The sequence below is a fragment of the Thamnophis sirtalis genome, unplaced genomic scaffold, assembly GCF_051295495.1.
Source record: "Thamnophis sirtalis isolate CommonGarterSnake01/CBP01778 unplaced genomic scaffold, rThaSir2_p1.2 scaffold_7, whole genome shotgun sequence".
In the NCBI taxonomy this organism is placed as follows: domain Eukaryota; kingdom Metazoa; phylum Chordata; class Lepidosauria; order Squamata; family Natricidae; genus Thamnophis; species Thamnophis sirtalis.
Genome location: NW_028261387.1, coordinates 32,476,542 through 32,498,458, shown reverse-complemented (window position 1 = coordinate 32,498,458; position 21,917 = coordinate 32,476,542). Strand labels below are relative to the sequence as shown.

The 21,917-nt window shown below is 35.2% G+C and overlaps 2 protein-coding genes across 4 annotated transcripts in view; both read left to right on the top strand.

Annotated features, from left to right (window-relative positions):
* Nucleotides 1–9: 9 nt before the first annotated feature.
* Nucleotides 10–9,004, top strand: BTF3L4 (basic transcription factor 3 like 4). The gene is made up of 6 exons (XM_014070238.2): nt 10–167; nt 3,299–3,362; nt 4,057–4,170; nt 5,081–5,282; nt 5,761–5,820; nt 7,273–9,004. The coding sequence occupies exons 2-6, from the start codon at nt 3,309–3,311 to the stop codon at nt 7,317–7,319; spliced, it is 477 nt and encodes a 158-aa protein (XP_013925713.1). The 5' UTR covers nt 10–167; nt 3,299–3,308; the 3' UTR covers nt 7,320–9,004.
* A 4,803-nt stretch (nt 9,005–13,807) lies between these two features.
* Nucleotides 13,808–21,917, top strand: part of ZFYVE9 (zinc finger FYVE-type containing 9) — a 76,718-nt gene continuing 68,608 nt past the window's right edge. For all 3 annotated transcript variants that reach the window (XM_087719659.1, XM_087719657.1, XM_087719658.1), the window contains exon 1: nt 13,808–14,032. The gene's annotated coding sequence lies outside the window, so the exon portion shown is untranslated. The remainder of the gene's footprint in view (nt 14,033–21,917) is intronic.

Genomic DNA, 21,917 nt, shown 5'->3' with positions numbered 1-21,917 from the left:
CCCATTTTATACACCGGACTCATTTTGTCCGCCAATTGGATGCGAGGGGCGGGACCATGGTCCCGTGATTCCAGGCCTCCTTGGTCCAGACCCCTCTCACTCTCTCAGCCCCTCACCGCCATCTTGTTGTTGCCGCGTGTTGCTTTTGGAAGGTTCGTCGGATTGAGGTGAAAATTTCCCGCTTCATCCTCTGATGCTTTTGCGCCCACCGCGAGCTCGCAAGCCGAACCGGGGGCTGCTTGGCAGGCGCGCGGTGCACGGTGGGAGGGCCTGCTGGTGGGCCGATGAGTGAGGGGGAGGAGAGTGGGCCTGGCAAGGAGTTCGCCTCCGGGGAAGCCTGGGTTGGCTTATTTCGCATTCCCGGGACCCTTTGCCATTGACCGCTCGCGTTCTCCCTTTGTCAGAATTGTTTTATGTGCTTCCGGTCGTGTGAATGCACCTTTTCTGCCGCCAACCCGAGACTAGCGAGGCGTCTCGTGGACCTTTCGCTAGCTCTACCTCCTCTTCTCCTTTTCTAAGGCACAACAGTGGCGCTTCTTCTACTTCCCTAAGTGAAGAAATGTATATTATATTTTTCGGTCCCAGGATCTCTCACCTTCCTGCAAAGTCGCACCTCATCCTCTTTCCTCGGAGGAGAAACATCCCCTGGATTCCCTCCAACTCTTCCCTCAGGACAGAAAGCTTCCCTCTTTGGGTTGGGAGTGGGGCTTTCGTCAGGCCTCTTTCACCAGCTTTGGGCTCTGGAGTTGTTAGTATGCCGCTATAGATTCCTTCACGTATCTCTAGTTCTCTCCTAATGGCTACACTCGTTTTTTTTTAAATTTTGTACGACTTGGTTTTCACTGTCTTTTCTCCAGAGTGTATTTTCCCCTTCGTGTTTTGTATCTGTTATTGTGATTTTTATAAATCGACATCCTGCTGGTAGTAATAGAAAAATAGGTCGTTAGGTGTATGAAATAAAGCATGTTATTGCTAATTATAATTATGAGTAATATCAATCTTTATGACTAGGATCATAATGACTATCAGCAGTTAGATTTCTTTGACATGCCAGGTACCAAAGTAGAGAAGATTTTGGCCTTCTTAATAGATGTCTATTTTGCAGGAATAATATATTATACCTCCCCCCCCCCCAAGTACTTTCTGTACTTCTTTCACCTACTTTGGGTTACAGATGTACTCCTGATTTTATAATAGATCAAAATAAAAATCGTTCCACTACAGTACATCTTCCTTTTCCATAATGTGAGCAAATTTGTATTTTCAAGTTCACTGACAAAGGAATTTATTTTACCTGTTTCTGAGAACATCTTACTCACTGCCTTGAGTGGGGGTTTAACTATGTAGGGCCCTTTTCTGTTTCACTGTGTAATACACTCTAATTTTCAATTTACAGATATTTCAGTTCTGCAAAGATTTAAGTCAATTATTATCTTAGAGCTCTATATAGGTCTGGTGGAATATGACATTTTGTACTATAAGGAAAAAATGCATCCTACCTTTCAACTTGCTGGAGCTTCACATGCTCTGCTAAGCACAGAACAGCATGGTTAGCATTAAAGGGCATGTCATTGCTAATCTAGTGGAAAAATCTCTAAACTATAAGTAATGTTAGGATGATTTGATTGATGATTATGTGCTGAAGTTGGTTATTTTTAACTTGGCTCGTTGGGAGAATGTTGGGAAATAGTGCAAGTGCAGGTAAACATAATGATATAACTACAGGAGATTCTAAGAAATTCCACAGATATTGCAAGAAAACAAATGACAACACATGTATATAACATGGGGAAATTTAATAGGTATATATTTTATCAATCGGTGTATTTTTTTATAATGTATTCCTTCCCATAATCATTAAAAATATAAAGAGTTAACAGTTTATAACAACAGTCAAGTCAGTCTTTTTGAAAAGGTTAAATTGTAAAGCAGGGTCTTGATTCCTTTTATAAAAGTAGAAAAAAGAGCTCCATGCTATTCCTTTAAGGCATGCATTCCATGGCTGGGGAACTATATGTGCAGAAGTATTTCGACCTATAGATGACACTCAGGAGGGTATATTTAAAAAGACTTCCCTTGATGTTTATATTTGTTCATGTTTATTTCAAATAAATACCTCTCCACATATCAAAAGTAAAATGCTGACATTGGCACTCTTGTGATTCACTTATATGTAAGCATAGTTTTATAGAAAGGATACTAACTGGCTGTGTTTTATGGGTTTTCTGTATTTTTGTAGCTATACATATACTTCCTCAAACCCATCTAAATTGTGTTAGAATTCTACTGCACAGTGAGTCAACATATGAATTGTATAATCATATTTCCCATCTATTAAAGGTAGCCTCATATAGCTGTAGATAAATGACCATTTATGAGTTTTGTACCATAAGGGGTGATGACCCTTAAAATGCTGTTTTAAAATTCATAATAAAAAGATAAAATACCAATGTAACTAACCTGTATTTACATTAACTTTTCCATATTCTGATCAAAGCATTTTTTATTTCTTTAATATTGTAGCAAGAGCAATAAATGATTTATAATTACCTGGACATATGTGGATAAATATGGACTTAATTCTCATTAGCTTTCATTTTTATGTGATAGAATTATACGAAAGTGTTTCCCAACCTTTCTGGCTTTGCAGACCAGCGGTGGGGAGGGGATGACTCCCTGCAAGCGGCAGGCTAGCACTTGACGCTCCATTTGTACAAGCAGCGGGCACACATGCCAACCATTCGTGCAAATGGAGCGCACACACTCGCCTGCTGCTCATGCAAGGGGATTGTGTAGACACACACACTTGCCATTTCCATGGTCTGGTTCCAAACGGTTCAAAGCCAGGTTGTGGGTTGCAGCCCAGGGGTTGGGGACCCCAGTTCTACTGCATTAAGAGGAAGAACTTTTCTTTTGCTTAAAATAATAAATCATATAGGGTACATATTATTCCTAGTGTATATTTTATTCTGTATCAGTGAATATGTGCTATATACTTCACAGACAAAACAAACGTTGATATTAAGGTCAGTGTGTCAGGGCAAAGCCAATTAGAATTAGGAGTGAAGGTAGAGCGTGCAACGCCCTTTTCCCTTTCTGATAAAGGACAGTCATGTTTCCATTATGCTTTTTTTCTCCAAACAAACTGGGTCCAGGAATAAATATGGATGTGTTTTTCGTAAATTGCTCATGTTTTATGATATTAAAACAGATAAACTTGATGTTTTGAAAGACAATAAATTTTTTAAAAATGAATTCTGGATTTGTCATAAACCTAGCTAGTATATTTATTTTTCAGATAAAGCAAGATGAATCAAGAAAAACTGGCTAAACTTCAGGCTCAGGTCCGAATAGGTGGAAAGGTATGAATAATGAACATAGGAATATTATATAAATTATAATTACTGCATATATTTGTGTAGGTAGATACACATCTAGGTGGAAAATATTTATAATAGGGATTTGTTCCACATATCTATTTTCCACAGGCTGTTGTCCATTCTGATGTGTTCAATAGTTATACAGTAATCAGGGCTTCCGTTTTCTTTTTTTGGAAAAGAAACATGCAAGTTGCTGTTCAATGTTAGTATCTAAAAGCAGAACTGATTTTCTCATGGAAAGATCTAGTGCTATATATTACAACCAATAGACGCTATATTTCCTAAACACCCATTAGTAGCAATTTTTGCTCACATGAGATAGAAAAGAGATTGTATGACCTCTAGTTTAATAGCAAAACAACAGAGCCTGCCCCTATAAGTAGAATTGCCCAGGGATACAAGGACTGCACACAGACCACATACACATGCATTTAACATATGACCACGTGCTGTAATGATTGAGATGCTTTGGCAAAAACAGGAATAAATTAGAAATTTCAACTGAGTTGGATAAAAAATCTTTTGAAATGGTTTCCTGTATAGAAAATCTCATGCTGGAAGGCATTTTATTATAGTTGTAAGTCCTTTTTGATTAAAAAAGTGTATAAATAACTTTTTAAAGTAAGTAGATATGAAATATTTGATTTGGAAATATTTATGTATTTTTGTGTCTCAGGGTACAGCTCGTAGAAAGAAGAAGGTAGTCCACAGAACAGCAACAGCTGATGATAAAAAACTTCAGAGTTCACTTAAAAAATTGGCAGTAAACAATATTGCTGGCATTGAAGAGGTACATCAATATTAATATTTTATGTTATATTTGAATGCTTCTTTTCATAATCTTTGCAATTGTAATTCATTTCTGAAATGCAACATTGTTTTAAATCTGTGTGAGAAAGGGAAACATAGAAAAAACCTATTCTAAAGTTTGATTGTATGTTAAGTCTCAATGTCTGAAAACAGGCCCCTTGGTTCTAGCTTTATTATTTGAAGTGAATACATTTAAAATGATTGGTGTTTTAGTTAGTCAACCTGTCAACAATACAAAGTAACCAGTTGCTTATAATTTATTTTAGATAAAGAATAGCGAGTAGTATTGATTCAGGTGTGTAATATTAGCATGCTTTACATTCATGCTGAATGTTAAATTGTGTTGGAGGAACCGTATGGATGATACACTTTTCATAGGTTCAATATTTTTATTAGAAGTAGGCACTGAACATGTAAGTAAACGGGTACATCCAGATTATAATACATATATTAATTTGAAATAGATTGAAAAGTAATTCTTTAAATCTCTTTAATTTTTTCAGTAGAATCAAAATGCAATAAAACAAAGCTTTGACAAAATGGATTTGTATTAATTTTTAAGCCTTTGAGGTGAATTATCATATTTTATTTTGCATTGCTCAAAATAAAGGAATCACCATGCTAAGAAATAAGTTTCTGTCACCTGAAACATACCTATTAGGTATTAATGTGAAGGTTGTTTGCTTTACAAAATTTTATAGTAAAAGTGGTTTGGATTTTATATTATATATACCAACGGTATATAAATGTGTTTCAAGCTTAAATACCTATATCTTATTACCTTATGGATGTTTATTTTTATAGAATAAAATTATTTGTATAATGATTGGTTATATTTTTGGTATATTACTCCATATGCATAAGTTCTAATAAATCTATGTTTAAAACAGGTGAATATGATAAAAGATGATGGAACAGTTATTCATTTCAACAATCCAAAAGTCCAGGCTTCACTCTCTGCAAATACTTTTGCAATTACTGGTCATGCTGAAGCCAAACCAATCACGGAAATGTTACCTGGCATTTTAAGTCAACTGGGTGCCGATAGTTTAACAAGTCTTCGAAAGTTAGCGGAGCAGTTCCCAAGACAAGGTAATTATTACATTACATGTATTGGTTATGACTGATAAAAAGAGACAATAAGAGTTGCCTTGAATTGGAATTAGGTTGCAGAACATAGAGTTATAGTACTTATAAGATTTATTTTAAAACAGAATTAAATATTCATGAAATCTAGTAACAACTTCATAAAAGTCTGCAAAGGAATAATTTTTAAAAACTTAATTTGAATTGCAAAGTTGGGAATTTTGTTCTGAAAACAAAATAAATGAAAGAGGGAAGCAAGAATAGACTTAATTTCTTCTGTAGCCCAATCAAAAGTTACATCAAAGGTTGGTGGAGAGGATCCTTAAAGAGTTCCATTCAGTGAAGTGAAAAACTACAAGTCTATGCTTTGAAAATGTTTATATAGACACAGTTAGCAAGCAGTGAATTTGCAGCAACTTTATAATCCAGATAATTAACTATATGAATGTGACTTCTTGAAATAAATTAACATTTTATTTTCTAGTGTTGGATAGCAAAGTACCAAAATCAGAAGATATTGATGAGGAAGATGATGATGTGCCTGGTAGGTTTGGATTAATTTGAAAATAATTTACTTTTTACTGCATGACCTTTGAATAGGCATATGATAATTCTAGCCTTTAATTTGAAGACTGTTCCAAGAATGGAAATTTTAAAAGAAATCATTTCATCAGCATGACGCACAATGTAAGATAAGGTATATATCTAGAATAATGAGTAAAACTGAGGGTCAATAGGTTTGATCTATGAATAAAAGGTACTTTTTAGAAACAAGCACAGAATTTTGCTACATATTAATTATGAAGTACAGGAAATCCCTAGGTTAAAAACAAGTTCTTTAATAAACAAATTCGATTTAAATCAAATTTGTAAGTCAAAACTCGAGCTCATGAATGGTCTATTAGTAAAAATGGTAGATGGTGTTTTCCTTCCTTGAGGCGACAAACCACTGAAGCCATGAAATGTTTTTTATGAATTGTGGAAAACTGGCTGTATATTAAATACAGTACATTAAAAACATTGGGTAACTTCAGATTGTTGATTCATAGGACTATTCCATTTGCCATTTTTTATAATAGGCAGCTTGTTCTTAAGTATAAGTTTGACATTCTTAATCTAGAGACTGCCTGTATGAATGTACAGTGGTACCTTGGTACTCAACTGCTTTGAAACTCATCAAATTTGGTACTCAACACATTTTGACATGAAAATTTTGTCCCAGTAGTCATTGTTTATTTGGTATTTGATGCACAATCTAGAATTTATCAATGTTGGTTGTTTTTTGACTCACATTATTCCTTATGGGAAAAATGTGTTTGGTACTTATCATTTTTGCTACACAATGTGTTTCCTAGAACCAATTAACTATGAGTACTGAGGTACCACTATATGTTATTGGCTCCATAAGAATTGAATCTAGGAGCTGTTGTATTATTTAATTTCTGGATGTTGGAGGAATTAGAATTTGTTTAATGAACCAAAATATGCTATATTATAATAATTCCTTAAAAGCAAAATATGTTTTGTAAGCATTTGTAAGTTTTGAGGTTAAATCAAGTTTAATTCTTCAATTACTAGACAATCCATGACCCATTGGCTTATTCTTTCAGAGATACTTATTTACGTAAAACAGATAAACAGAATGACCTTGGGCAGCCAAAAAAGCAATGGGAGTGAGAGTGACCTCCTTGTGGGAAGCTGGCAGGGAGCATCGGAAGTCACAGTTACAGGACTGTGGCTGACTATAGTGGTACTGCAGCAGCCACAACCTTGTGAATACAACTGGTCTGAACATCCTTGAAATATTATTTCCAAAGTGAAATGGGGCTTGCATTTCATTCACATTTTTAAGTTAGCAGATTTCAGTTATATTGATTCATTGAAGGTTTCAGATAGACAGGAGAGTTTTACTAGTATATAAATACTTTAATCCTCTATATAATGCATTTTTAATAACAATGTTTTTGAGCCTATTATATATTTCCATCTTTTCCAGATCTTGTAGAAAACTTTGATGAAGCATCAAAAAATGAAGCTAATTAATTCATTAATAGTTCTGGAAGTTGACATGGACTAGATTTAAGAAATCAGCTGTGTGGTTCCAAAGTTTTACAAAAACAGCGAACATTACCCGTTTAATAGTTCAATAACATAAAATATTTTGTATTTTAATTATGCTGTTTGTTCAGCATTTCCTGTCAGTTGATTTTTGCATTTTGCACTTACTTCAGGATCTACCTTTTCAGTTAAAAAGAAAAGACATTTTCAGTGCAGATTAAGGTGTGCGCGTGTATGTGTGGTTCCAAAGTGTGTGAATGTATGTATGTCGCTTAACGTACAGTTGAGGAAATTTGAGAGCAGATCTTGATTTTCCCTTCATCCTTAAAATAGAAATAAAAGAAAACTTTAAATTTGGCTAAAGTAAACTTTATTGAAATCAGATATTTCTCGTAAAATGAAAAAAGTAATAAATTGGGGATGCCACATTACCATTTGGTTTTAATTTCTGTATTAATTATTATATTTACATATGTACTTGACCATACTGATGGTGTATTTGTGTAGTTTCTCATCAGCTTCCTTTTGGTTTTAATTTCTACCAAAGGCTATCGGTATGCATGTTTATTGCAACTTTTAAAAATATTATACATAAGAGCTTCTCTTTTACTGTTAAAAGCTCTCTTCATGTTCATCTTAATAATAAACTTGGGTTGCATTTTCATGCTATCAGATACTATACTCGGTCTTCAGTGAGGCACCCTGATTCTAGGTTGAGCCAAATATCAATGCTGCATCCCTGATACAATTTTTCTTGTCCTCTAAGAAACTTGGTGATATACATACTTACATTTACTGAGATAAAGATTGGAGGATATATTCTACAGCATCCACTGCCTTGGGTTTTTTTCTTGGTACACTATCAGCTAGCCCCTCTTCAAGATACTGTGCCTGATTTGATTTCTATCTCAGCTAGGCAATACATTTCTTAGCCTGGGTGTCTTTTCCAGTAGGAGTATCTGGTTTTAATAAGGGGTTATCATGTCTGTTCATATTTTCAACTAGAAAATAGTGCATTGTAATGTACAGGTAGGTTATTTTGTTAAGAAATATAATAGTCTATTATAATAATAATTTTGCTCCTAAGAGCTGGTAAACTCTTACTTTTGGACACTAAAATCAGGAAATGTAACTTGGAATACATAGAATTCATAAGGAAAGAGCTAAAATTAATTTCACAAATGTATAATCCATCAGTTTTGAAGGTAACCTTCCTTACATTTCTCCCGCATTATATTGTGGGTTGATAATGTATTGCAGTCACTTCTGTAAACATGAGCCCTAATTGTTAGAACATAGTAATAGTAAATGCTCTGTGAAACTCTTTAAACAAAGGTGCTTGATATAATCTTTGCAGTTGAAGCTCTTGGTTCTTTAAATAAACTTGATGTATTTGCAATGAAGCATCATTGTAAATCTTGTTGAGGCCAATCAGGGTTTGAAAAAGCCTTCTTTTCCACAGCTTATTTTGGTACTACTTAGATATATCTGTTTTTTCTGCTGATAAATGCACCCAGCAACTATATTTTGAGGCAATACAGCATTCTAATAGTATCAGGCTGACTTCCCAAGATATATTTTGTAATGGCATCTGATCTGCTCACTTGATTTTATAGATTTTCTTGTTCTATTTTATATAATACATGGATCTTAATAAAATAATTCGAAGGTGGTGATGTTCCCTTGTGTGTGAACTCTTCAAACAGCAGAACAAAATATGGATGCGCAACCTGTTTAATTAGTAATACTTTTACTGTGCCTCGTTTTTGAAAATGTATTCTCTTACTGCAGAATGTACATATGCAGTTGATATACTTTTTATACTGCTTTTGCCATAGGAGAACATCTAGAAATCTCTTTGCAGGGAACTTTTACTAATTAATGTAATGGTCATTTAAAAGTTCATAACAATGGAGTTACCATGTTTGAAAAAGATAATTTAATGTAAAGTATTGTAAATTGAAAGACCTGTTGATTTCTTAATGCTTTCTTTTCCTGAGGTATTATAAAATATAGAAACATAATTAAACTGATAATAACTGAAGATATAGTCCATTTTAAGATTTTGATTATATTTCCCAAATTTCATTTGCTATTTATCTGGGGCTATCAGCATCCTGAAATAAATTAAGCATTTTAGTTGTGATACCATGAGAACAAATGCAGTGATGCTAATTTTTCATTTGCTCATTTGTCCATAACAAGTAAATTAGTTCATCAAGTTTTTATTAAGAGCAATGCAGCAATGCATCTATGAGGCAGCAGGTTACAGAAAGATTAAAACAATTCATTGAAGTATTTCTATAGGTTCATAGCTTAATATATTAAACTGATCTAGTGATTTGTTAGAATTTACATAAATACTTTAAATTTATTGTAAAGACAGATCACTTCCAAATTTTTTAAGAAACATTCTTCTAATCCTAGTTAAATGTGAATTATGGTATTAAATTATAGTGCTCAGGTTTTAGCTTGTCAGCAAACTTGTCAATTACATTCATATACATTTAGTATATCAGTGTCAAGAACTGATATAAATATAGTGACCAAATTCACATAATCTGAATGGTTGATTATATATATTTCAGATTATCTCAGCAATCATACAGGGAGTAGGTAAATTGTGGAAAATCTAACATGAGTAATCACTTTGATTTTGCCTTTTATTGGTCCTACAAAATTTCAGTATTTTCTTTAGCAATAGCTTGAAATAAAACAAAACTTATTTAACGTATTTCTAGCTATTTTCAATTGATTTAATGTTGAAGGAGAAAAAAACTAGATAGTTTAAATATTAAAAAGGGCTGCTTGTATCCATATATACTCTATTTGGGACAAAAAGATTTATGTTTAAATATTTTCCCACAGTGCAGTTTCATTAATGTAAAAAGACCGACCACAACATCTTTGTTGATATAGAATGGTAAACCAGGGTTATTAAACCACAGTTTGTTGAAGAAGTGTTAGACACCTGGTTTAGAAACACTAAAGATAACACATAGGTTTGTTCTTGCATTAGGCTAAAACCAGTCAACATTCATTATCACTTAATATGTGTGAATAAGACTTCTTTGAAAAATAGATAATGTCTCATTTGCTGACTATATTTCTCATGGTATAGGGATGCTTGATGGCACTACAAATACTAATATGGGCAACTAGATGGAAATGTGAAGGAAGATAATGTTTACTAGGTTGCTTATTACTTTTAACTGGGTGGTACTTAATTGGCAGCTTGTTTTTTCCAGAACTATTAATGCAGCTTTCCACTACTGCCCACGTCTATAAGAAAAGTATTAACTTACATGTTGGTATCATAACAAACATAGAAAAACATCTGACCCAAGCTTTTATCTTCTGATTTTAGATTTCCCTGATAATCACAATTTCACTTACTGAAAGATGTGCATTCTCTTATTAATATTGTTTTAAAACGTTTATTTGAAAACAATTAATTCAACTATTAATTGGTCCCATTTACTAGGATCAGCTAAAATAGCAATAGCAATAGCAGTAGCAGTAGCAGTAGCAGTTAGACTTATATACCGCTTCATAGGGCTTTCAGCCCTCTCTAAGCGGTTTACAGAGTCAGCAACAATCCGGGTCCTCATTTTACCCACCTCGGAAGGATGGAAGGCTGAGTCAACCCTGAGCCGGTGAGATTTGAACAGCCGAACTGCAGAACTGCAGTCAGCTGAAGTAACCTGCAGTGCTGCATTTAACCACTGCGCCACCTCGGCTCCTAAAAGCCAGAAAACTGCTTTATTGAAATCTCTCAATTTGAAAATAAACTATTTGCTATCTGTGTAACAGTCATCTGTTCCTGCAATCTAAAATGCTAGGTTCCTTGTCCTTGTGCAAGAAAAAGCAGGAAGTGTGCAGCAGCCATGTATCTGCAATTAGTATGAGAGGATATTTATTGGGAATATTAGTTCTGCCACCTATCAAGGGAACAATGTTCACAGTATTTGAGTAAAAAGGTTTAGGAATGTGCTATTAAACTATTGATTATATTACAATTATTTGTACATCACCACTTAAAGCAGGTCTACAGTTTCCAGTAGCACATCAAAATAATAAAATCCAAAATAATAAAAATATTAAATCTTTAAATGTTCTATAAAATCCTTTTTGTAAGAGCAAACAAGATCCCAGCTCCTTAGCATTACTGAATGTGCATTCCTTTGCACCTTTAATTAGGTTTAAATTACATTAAATGCAGAGGATTTACTTTCAAGTTAATGTGCATTTATAATTGCACATGGGCAATTACAATTTCAGGATCACCTATGAAGGGGTTTGCTTTTATTTGAATGGAATTGCTGATCTCTGTGTTTGGTTATTATAAGTTGCCCAGAATTGCAGTGAGTATGTATGTATGTATGTGTGTGTGTGTATGTGTGTGTGTGTGTGTGTATGTATGTATGTGTGTGTGTATATATACCTATATTGGCACCAAACTATTTTAAACAGTGGGACCACTATTCCACTAGAACTTTAGAATATATTCCATAATTATTCTAAAACAGCTAGTAACTAGTAGCAACAAACCAACCTCAATGATGCAGATAACAGAAACCAGGTCCTGCACAAACATGGATGGGAACTCATACTTGCTTTGTCAATACTTTTGTAGCACTTGTATCACATCATCAGGAAACACTCCTCCAATGTGGCCATCCTCCATCAGCAGAAACAAGCCAGTCTCTACATAATAACAGAAATTGCCATAATCTGACATCAGAAATAGTAGCATAAAGTCAGCAGGGAACATTTTAACTCACTAGAATCTTCTTTGACCTTAGAATGGCTTTCTTTGGCAAAGGAAATCACAAAGGCGCATTTCATTGTGAACCCGAGCCATGTTTTGTCAGATTTAATGCCTTTTCTCACAGATTGAGGCAAACTGCTCATTACACTAATGATTAATCAGCCATCCTATGACTTCCCCAAGACTTTTGTAATTGTCTTAATCATTGTTTTCTTAGTTATCACTCCCTGTAGGTAATTCTGTCTCACTACTGCTCTCTCTCCTAACAAATGCAATATACAGGATACAATATACAGGATATACTCCTTTCTTATAACTTTATGTATCTGGTGGCTGAAATCTAAGAAAACACTTTGTAATGTATTAGTTTGCAAGGCACCTCAATAGTTTGGCTTTTGATCACTATTCCAGAAGTTGTTTTTACATAGTGCCTTTCCCTACTCACTAAGTTAAAGAGTAGCTACCTTCCTATTCTTCAGGCAGCAGAAAACTGTTGGGTACTGACTTGAAATATGTGAAATTTGAATAGAAAATACTGTAAAAGGATAAATCAGTTACCAACTTTTCAAAAGTCAGATTCTTGGAAGACAACATATTTGTCAGGGCAAAAGTTACAGGTAAGTCCTTAACCATTTTTAATGAGTTTGAAGTTATGTCATGCTGAAAAAAGTGACTATTGCAGCATCCCCACGGTCACATGATCACAATTTGGGTGCCTGGTAACTGGCATGTATTTACAATGGTTGTAGCATCCCAGGGTTCACTATATTGCAACCATCCCAGCTGGTTTTTGCAAGCAGGGTCAACTCGGAAGCCAGATTCATTTAACAATGATGTGTTTTGCTTAACTGTGGCAAAAAAAGTTGTAAAACCAAGCGTGACTCAATATAGTGCTTAACAATGGAAGTCATAATTGTGGCTGTAAGCACTATCTATACAATGTAGACACATGCTTGGTGTGTGTGTGTGTGTGTGTGGCACAGGGACAGCTAATTTAAACGCTAAATTCAGATGAAAACAATATGCAGAATGCATAGATGTTGATAACAACTATGAAGACCACAAAATCTGGAGTCCCTGCAAAAAACAAACAAACAAACCCGACGAACATTAGAGGGCAGCAAAAGGACACAGAAAACCAATTCTGGGCTGTTGGTCTGAGCTCAGAGCTTGGCAATTTGGTTGCAACCAAATTAATAAACTCGGAGCTCAGACCAACAGCCCTACTACCAACCCGAGCTTACTAACATCCAAATACATTTCAAAACCAATTATTTCTGCCTTCTAAAGGTCACCGAAATATATGTTGCCCCAGGTCTGGTAGACCCCACCTGCCCCCAGAACAGAGCAAGTTGTCTTTTTTTTTTTTTTTTTTTTGTAGACAAAACTGCCCTCTCACGACCCTTCCTCAGACGTGTGTGAGTTTTGTTGCAATACTCCGGCTCAGAAACCCTCACAGATAAAAACGGCAGCCTCATGCGGGTCTCCGCGGTGGAAGTCCATCGGGGAATACGAGGGGAGCCGAGCGAGCGGAGGACGTGCAATTTCGCCATCTCATCCGCGGCGTCGCTCTACCACGCAGCCGTGCGCCGGTGGCCTGAGGAGGTCGGTCAGGCGCTGGGCTCGTGCCGCAGTGCCGTGCACCGCCTCTGGAACCTGACAGGGGGCGCTGGTTATCGGTTTGCTGAGGTAGCTTCCGAATAAGCTTAAAGTCAGCCAAGCCCGCTGGCCGCCAGCGGCCGTCGCGGTTGGGAATTGAGGGACGGGCGGGCGGGGAGCCTGGTAGACTCCGGGTCGGCCTTTCTGACGCTCGCTTTTAGCGCAAGGCCCCGCTCGGAAGAGAAAGAGGGCTCATAGCCCCGGGAGGAATCTCTTTGCCATGCAGGCCCGGCGGCGCCTGCTGCTGTTGTTGCCGCCGCATTCGGAGGTGAGCGAGGCGCCGGGTTGCGTCTTTTACCCATCGTCGGGCCGCTAAAGGCCAGGCTACCTTCTCCCTGGGCCCATGGGCGGGCATTATGAGGTACCCTCCTTTGAGGAAGGAGCAGTTCGGAGATGCGTATCTCTGCCGGGCTCCCTCGAGAAGCCAGGAGGGATGGTGGTGGAAGAGGAGAGGAGGAAGAGGAGAAGGGAATCCCCCTCAGACAAAGGTTGGGAGCCCCTGAGGGTTGGGATTAAGGTAAAGGCGGGATTTAAACGGAGTAATCAAAAATGAAATAATATTTTTTTGCCTCAGATAGGAACTCCTTTCCTAGCGACTTGCGCGTCTCTCGTAAGTCTGAGGGAGGTCGAGCCGAGACCTCGAAGGGAAAACGGGGAAGCTCGTCCCCGCTTACCCTTTACTCGGGGCAGATGGCTCTCTCTCCCCTTTACAGGGCGCTTACTTAACCGCCTGAAAGTTTGGGGCTTCTCTTTATAGTATCTTCCTTTGGGTGGGGGGATTCCCCACATCTAATGCCAGCCAGAAGACGTGGCAGGCACCCCCAAACAACACTTGCCGTCCTACTTAATCTACTTATTTTGCTCCTCTAATACAGCCAAGGTGCCTCTTTGCAGGACTCTTAGGGCATCGTTTTCATATTGTTTGTTTGCATTTTCGCCTTTGCATTCCCGTTTTTTTTCCATTTTTTTTTTTTTTTTGCTGCTGATTATAGCTCATTATGCCTGCCTGACCCAACTTTTGTAATGGTAAATTTGGCAAATATTGTATTTGCTGATAAAATGGCTTATTTTGCCCAGTTTGCACTTCAGGTGCGTGGAGCATTACAGCATTCCCATACAGCACTCTCAGCTAGAATGGATTTGGATCAGTTAAAGACTTTACATAATGTAATGCAATGTATGGAAATGATATGTATTCTGTTTTGATTTGGGCTTGTAACATCCATCTACTCCCCTTGTAATTATGGGGAATATCCACACTTTTTGTTTTGCAAGAAATAAAGTGGTTAAGAATCATTTTTTCTATAATCCTTAGATCTTTAAGTGTAAACAAATACAATATTTATTATTTGTGAGCTCATGTCAGGTTTTTTTTATAGAAATTACATAGTTTTAATAATTAACTGATAGAAATATATAATATGTAAGTTCAAACCTTAAAAGTAATTTTCTTCAATTCCTCCTCAGTTCTTTAAATAGTTTCTGACAGGTGGCTGAAATATTTCTATTGCTTAATATCTCTTACTACCTAAACTTTTTTCTTGTAATATTTAACATGCATCTTCTTTCTTTTAATTTCAACCTGTTGGTCCTTATCCTGTTGTCACTTTTAATAGAAAAGTAGTCTAGTTTTCAATGTGGCAGCCTTATAGATCAGTCCTAGCATGCTAGCTGCAGTATTCTGGGAACTGAAGTCCACACATCTTAAAATGGCCAGGGTTGAACAATACTGTTATAAATAATTGTAGTCCATTATCACATTTCCATTTGTCATCTTTTGTTTGCAAGGTAAACCTGTCCAGTTCCTTTAACCCTTCCTTCTTGGGCTTAGTTTCAGAACGCTTATCATCATGTTGCTTCTTCCCTGAACCTGGTGCAGGTTGTTTAAATCCCACTAAAATGCAGTGCCTAGTGTAGTGGCCAGAAATGACCAAAACATTACTATCAGAGTGCAATGGAATTATTACTTCCTAATAGATGAAATGCTTCTGAGTATCAAATCATCTGTGTTAGCTGTTATGTGCTGAAGTTTAATTGTAGTGCTCCAAGGTGCTCTGCATCAAATCAGGTCTTCCCAACCTTGTACCTTTTTATTTAATGTTTCCCACCAGGATCAGGACCTCAAACTTTTCTTAATATTCCCCTACTAGATATGACACAATGTTTAAGCATACTAAGATTATTCTGAACCATGATTAGCCATCCCCTGTGTTGGTATCATTAGCAAATGTAATAAACATTCCTTCTGTACCAACTTTTAGGTCATTTAGGAAGACATTGAACAGCGCAGGGCCAAGACCCTGAGGGATCTCACTCAGTACTTCCCATCAGGATAATTTAGAAATTCTCTTTTGGTGGATGGGTTGTACAACTGGTTGGTCCAGATTATTATCCAACCAACATCTTGTTCTTAAGGATATAATTAAAAATCTTGTTAAATGCTTTACTAATAATATGGTATAATCCATTTACAACACTTCTTTTCTTAACAAACTTTCATCGCCATAAAAAGAAAAAATATTAGTCTGATATGACTTGACAAACCTATGCTGTTGTTTTCTAAGTCAATGCCTATTATTTTTTGAATATTTAAACTATTTGCAAAAGTAAAAAATTAACTATTAAAGTAGGCTATTTTTATCTTTTATTCTATTAGTTCAGCATGCATGAAAACATAGTATTTATTTACTGCTCAATGTTCTTCCCCTTTTCCAGTAAACTTTCTAGTATATTCTAGTCTAGAAATGTATGGATAAGACTGTTAATTATTTTTTAAAAACCGTTCAGCTCTGTCAGAAGGCTTTCTCGTGTAAATCTGTAACATAATGGGAATTTATGGCAATTGAAATGTAGAGATTTGAATTTATGGTCCTGGATAACCATAAATTCCCAATCCTGGGTTTGATTGTATTTCTTTTAATAGATACATTCAAAACCTGAGATTGGGTAGCCATGATTATAATTGAAAAATGAAAAATGCCAACCTAGATAAATATTTAAAAAGAGAGTAGAATAAAAGTAAATAAGGATCACATAGTTTTTCACACATTTCTGAAAGTAAGAACAATACTTCTGCATAGTTTCTGAAGAGAATTTTCAATCGAGGAGGGTAATGGTACTGAAGCCAATAGGATGTGAGCTTTATTGAATACTATAGTATTTAATTTTGAGTAAAAATGTATAGGATTATTTTTCTATTTCTTTATATTTGTTCAGCTCTGATTTGAGTGATCTGCTTTCCTTTTTTCAGCATACATACTACTTATATTTATCAGGGTCTGTGTGCACAGTTTATAAGTTTAACTGGACACATTGTACTTTATTCTTTTCAGTGTGGTTAATGGATAAGAATGTGCTTGCAGTTTTTTAGTATGTTAGATCCTGATTGTGCTTTATTAATTTCTCCATTATCCAATCTTGCCACATTTTTCTTTATTTAGAAGAATAATGTATTGATTATGTGTTCTGATGATTGCTAGGGACACTAGAGCATACAATAGAAAGAAAACATAGTGATTGTAATGCATTTTCCTCTAACACTTTACATTTCATGAATATTAGCCCCAAATTAAGTGCCTTTTTCATTAGCCTACTTTTAAAAAACTACACAGATGATACCAGTAACTGGAACATTTCAAGATAGTATCAAATATAAATGGAGTTAAGAGAATTCTAGAATACCAAGAAAAATAAATATTGTTGAAAGTATTTTTCTGAGAAATTCAGAACAAAGACAAATAGAATAATTACATTTTTATTCCAATGGTACTGGGAATTTTGTACTGGGTAATATATTCTGAAATATAATTGGGGATGCTTGGGTGTGAATTTTCAAACTGAAATTAATCACATGTAAAGTAAAAATGAGAATAGAGAATAATCTAGTTCTTTGAGCAGCTATATTTGTTTGATGAACTTCTATGATGAAAGTATGAAAATATTTTTGTATGTACATTTTCCTTTGAGTTTATCTCATCTATTTTCCTTTAGCTTTTTGCACTGATATAAAATGGAATTAGTCAGAGAATGACTAAATTAGATATTCACATGAACTTTCTCTAAAATTTAGAAAATTAAATTTTATCATTCTACATTTTGCTGTTATCATGTGTTTCTTTTTCTGTTTTGTCATGGCATTGGAAGTAAAACCACATATTTACTGCTTTATTTTAGGCTTTAATTGGGTGCAGGCCCTTTGTTGGATATAACACATATTGCATTGGCATTAATTCATGGAAAGTTTGCTCATGAGTTCCCCCCCCCTCTTAAAGTTACATAGAAGTGCCAGTTTATCACAATCCCTGAAGACTTTCCCCCCCTAAACATCACACTGTTTTAGTAAAGTCTCATTTAACTTTAGGATATGTTGCCCACAGTTGGTCTATATACCGTAATTATTGATAAGTGGAAAAATAGAGATATAGTATAAGAAAATTTTTATCCAGAATACCAACAAAAATAAAGAAGTACTGCAAAAGCTACAGTGGAAGTAGGAAAATAGAGCCGGAGTAATAGGACTGTGATCCATCAGTTGGTCTACCTCTAAAGAGTATTGTTTTCAGCTGATATACTTATTGGATGATGAAATAGAGTAGTTTTCGCACTTTTAGGCTGTGGAACCTGTTAAAGCCACACAGAATTGTTTCTAGACGTGATAGGCAGCACACAAATGTAATAAATATTTTAAAAATATCAGAAACTCTTATCAAGAACCAAAGCATTGATAACAAAATATTTGCAAGATAAACTGTTTATTGTAAATTTCAGGACCAATATTTCCAGTATATAAAAAAATAAAACTTGAATTTCACAATTATTTGGGAAGTTAATGTTTTAACCAAAGAAAATAAATATACATGACTGGGATGCGATTGTTTTAAACTTAGTATTTAGGCAAATTTATATTATTGTAAGAGAAGAGCATCTTGTCTGTTTAGTCTACAGGTGTTTCTATATGTTCTTATTGCTGCAAGTAAGAAGGAGGTTCTTTCAGAAATGTATTTTTATGTATGTGTATTTCCAATCTTTGACTGGCAATTTTAGCATAATCAATTAAAAACTATCCAAAAATATATAAGCTCTACGTGAAGAAATGTTGCTTGTAATGTGAAATCAGTTGCATTTAATTTTTTTATTTCTTAAAGCTTAAACTACAAGCAGCAGCAAAATCAGAACTGAAAATTTGTTTTGTTCTTATCTGCAATTACTTTAGTTTGTAACTATCTGTAAAATATTCAGAGTACATAAATGTGTATGATGCCTAATAAAATGATATGCATATATTGAGGAATATATAGGTTGTGTTTAATATTGTGACATTGAAAAATTATGCAAGAAAAATCATCATTTGTGATGTCACTTAGAATGAATCCCTTACTTAGGTATGCTGATGTCATGGATTTTTTTCCATTGTGAATGCCTGGCTGAAGACACTTAAGCACCCATCTTCCTCTTGCCTGCCTCCTTTTGCAAACATAATTTTCATATATCTTACTCCAGAGGAGGTTTCACTCCAAACAGGTTTGAGGTATATGTATACTGCAGCCAAGCAATGCAATTCTAATTTTCTTTATTAATTACCACCCTGTTCTTAGAACTTACCTTAAGTAGGTGTGCACAGAATGCCACCTTGAAGCAGGCTTTTTTAGGGACGCCTATATGCATACTAAAAATTATGGTCTGCATTATGGAAAGTAAATAAGGAAGGAGAGATTCACATCGTTCAATTTTGTGCTGCTAAATAAGTTAAAAACGTTTGCTGGATTTCTAGCTCTCTGTTTTTAATTCCCTTAGCTGCCTTTTAGAAATTTGAATTGCTTAATACTTGGAGAAATGTGTGTTGGAGTTTGGGAGCAAGAAGGAAGTTTTGCTTTGTGTGTGGCCCCAAGGGAGGAAAGAGTTGAATGAAGATGAAACAAAATTCATTCAAGTTTTCACAATCCAGTTTAAAAAACTCCATTTTAATATATGACCTTAAGAAATGTGATTTTTTTTTGTGGGGGAGTGGTTCAGCTTGCTGATTGAACCCAGTTAATAATGGATCATGTAATCAATTTACATAATCTTCTGACTGATTCTTTGGCCTTGGCATAGTGTTTTAATGTAGACAGAGGGCATAGAGAGTTTTTGCTTTCCTGTGAATACATCATGAATCTGCCATGGTGTTTTTTCCTTCTTTGTTATCTTATTCACAGTTATTTGGGAAAACATCTTCAGATGCAGAAGTTACAGAAAAGCAAGATTAACAATGGGAGGGTTGTGTTTTATCTAGAGTTCTTGTTTCCATACTTGAATGTTTAACTTTCTGAAATATTTATATCATTGAGTTTATATTTAAATAAAAATTTAAAATTGGGAAATTTTATAGTGAAATCTACTACTTATATGCATCTTATCAATGTGCATTTAATTATTGTTCCTTTTTGCCTATTAAGAAACTCATTGCTTTTCATTCACACCATGCTTTCCAAAATTTGACTATAATAAAACCCATGACTTCAGAATGTGTCTGAAAATGATTACATTTTCAGATCTTTGCTGAAATTCATCCCGCATAATTTCTGTAATCTGATTCTGTGTGCTGCTGACTGCTTCAGGTTGTATGTTACTTCACAATTGTGCTCCCTATTGTCTCAGTTTTCTCTCAGTTTGCTCTTTTTCACTTGTGAATTCTGCTTCTTTTAACCACAAAGTGAAACAATCAACTCCTCTGTTTATCAGGGACATTCTCCAACTGCTAAAATGATATTTTGTTTACTTTAAAAACGTTGTCAGAATCTTTGACTATTTGTACTTGTAATGTGCCTTTTAACTCCTAGTAAAAATTTCCTGGGTTATTGGCCTATCAGAGTTCTTTTGTCTCCTAATTAGGAGTTTACATAAAACAGGAAACATATTTTGTTTTGAACTTAAAGCAGAATTGCATTATGGAAATTCTGTTGAAACATTTTAGTTATTTCGGTTACAGTTTGGTAGAAATAAAACCCAGAACATTTGAGTTGTGCTGGTTCAATTAAAACATTGGGAATGGACCCAGAGTGGTTTTTATAGGGCAAGAATAGTGTAAGTTTCTTTTTTTCCCCTTTTCCACATGGCTTACTCTCTTCCTGCCTGCCTGCTTGCCTGCCTTCCTTCTTCTCAGTTGCCACTTGTGATCTGTTCGCCTATTCACCTATTGCTCAGTCTGTCACAGTCTCAGCATAATATGTCCTGCTGGTCCATGCACCCAATTCTTCCCAGCACTCTGTTGGGAAGAATTCTTCCCTCTGTTTCCTCCTCTGACTTCTGCATGCAGAAAACTTTTCACCCTTGGGTTTTTCCTATTCTTATTACACCTTTTCTCTGAACTACCAAAACCTTTGTTTGGAACAATCATATTTTGGTTATATCTGGAAAAAAAACGGTGCTATTATGCCATGCAGGTTGACCATCCAACATCCAGATTAATAAATTAGATTAATAAACAGAATATTTTGCAAATTTTTGCTCATAATAATTTTTAAAGCATAAAGGAATTATACTTTTCAGCATATGTCAGAAAATAGTTTTTTGAGTACTTAAATATAAATGCAACACATTTTCAATTTGCAAGATGAATCTAGAAATTACAGAGCGTTCTTTGCAATGGCAGGGAATATTGGCTTTCATATAGTTATATTTCTTGAATACTTTATTTGGCCAAGTTGATTAAACACACAAGGAATTTGTCTCCAATACAAAATCACTTTGTTCTGCTCCAAAAGCAACATAATAATGAAATTATAATAATGAGGATAATAGCAACAATACAACATCCCAAATCCAGTCTGAACATCTGGCTGAATTAATAATTCTCAGATACCTTCCTGCTCAGTATCTTCCACGGCAGAGATAAAATAGAAAGGCTTTGGTTTGGATCTGAAGAAAGAGAGATCCAAAGTCTTACTATGGATGTGAGAGACTGCAGGGGGCCCTGGAAAGAAGGGAAAGAAAAAACAGACATAAAGTATCAAGAGACAACTCATCAACAGCAATTTAGCTCAAGTAGAAGGAAATCTGAGTAAATGTTTCAAATCACTCACTTGCTTCTTTATTAATGGCTATAGCATCCCTACTGCAGATGAAAATTACATTGGGCTTGGAAACACTCAACTATTTTTCTAGTGGCAAAGTCT

Excerpts from the sequence above, each read along its gene's own strand:
- BTF3L4 (XM_014070238.2), top strand. The coding sequence starts at position 3,309 with ATGAATCAAGAAAAACTGGCTAAACTTCAGGCTCAGGTCCGAATAGGT. Across the intron at positions 3,363-4,056 it reads AGGTCCGAATAGGTGGAAAG|GGTACAGCTCGTAGAAAGAA; the intron begins GTATGAATAATG and ends TTTGTGTCTCAG. Across the intron at positions 4,171-5,080 it reads ATATTGCTGGCATTGAAGAG|GTGAATATGATAAAAGATGA; the intron begins GTACATCAATAT and ends TGTTTAAAACAG.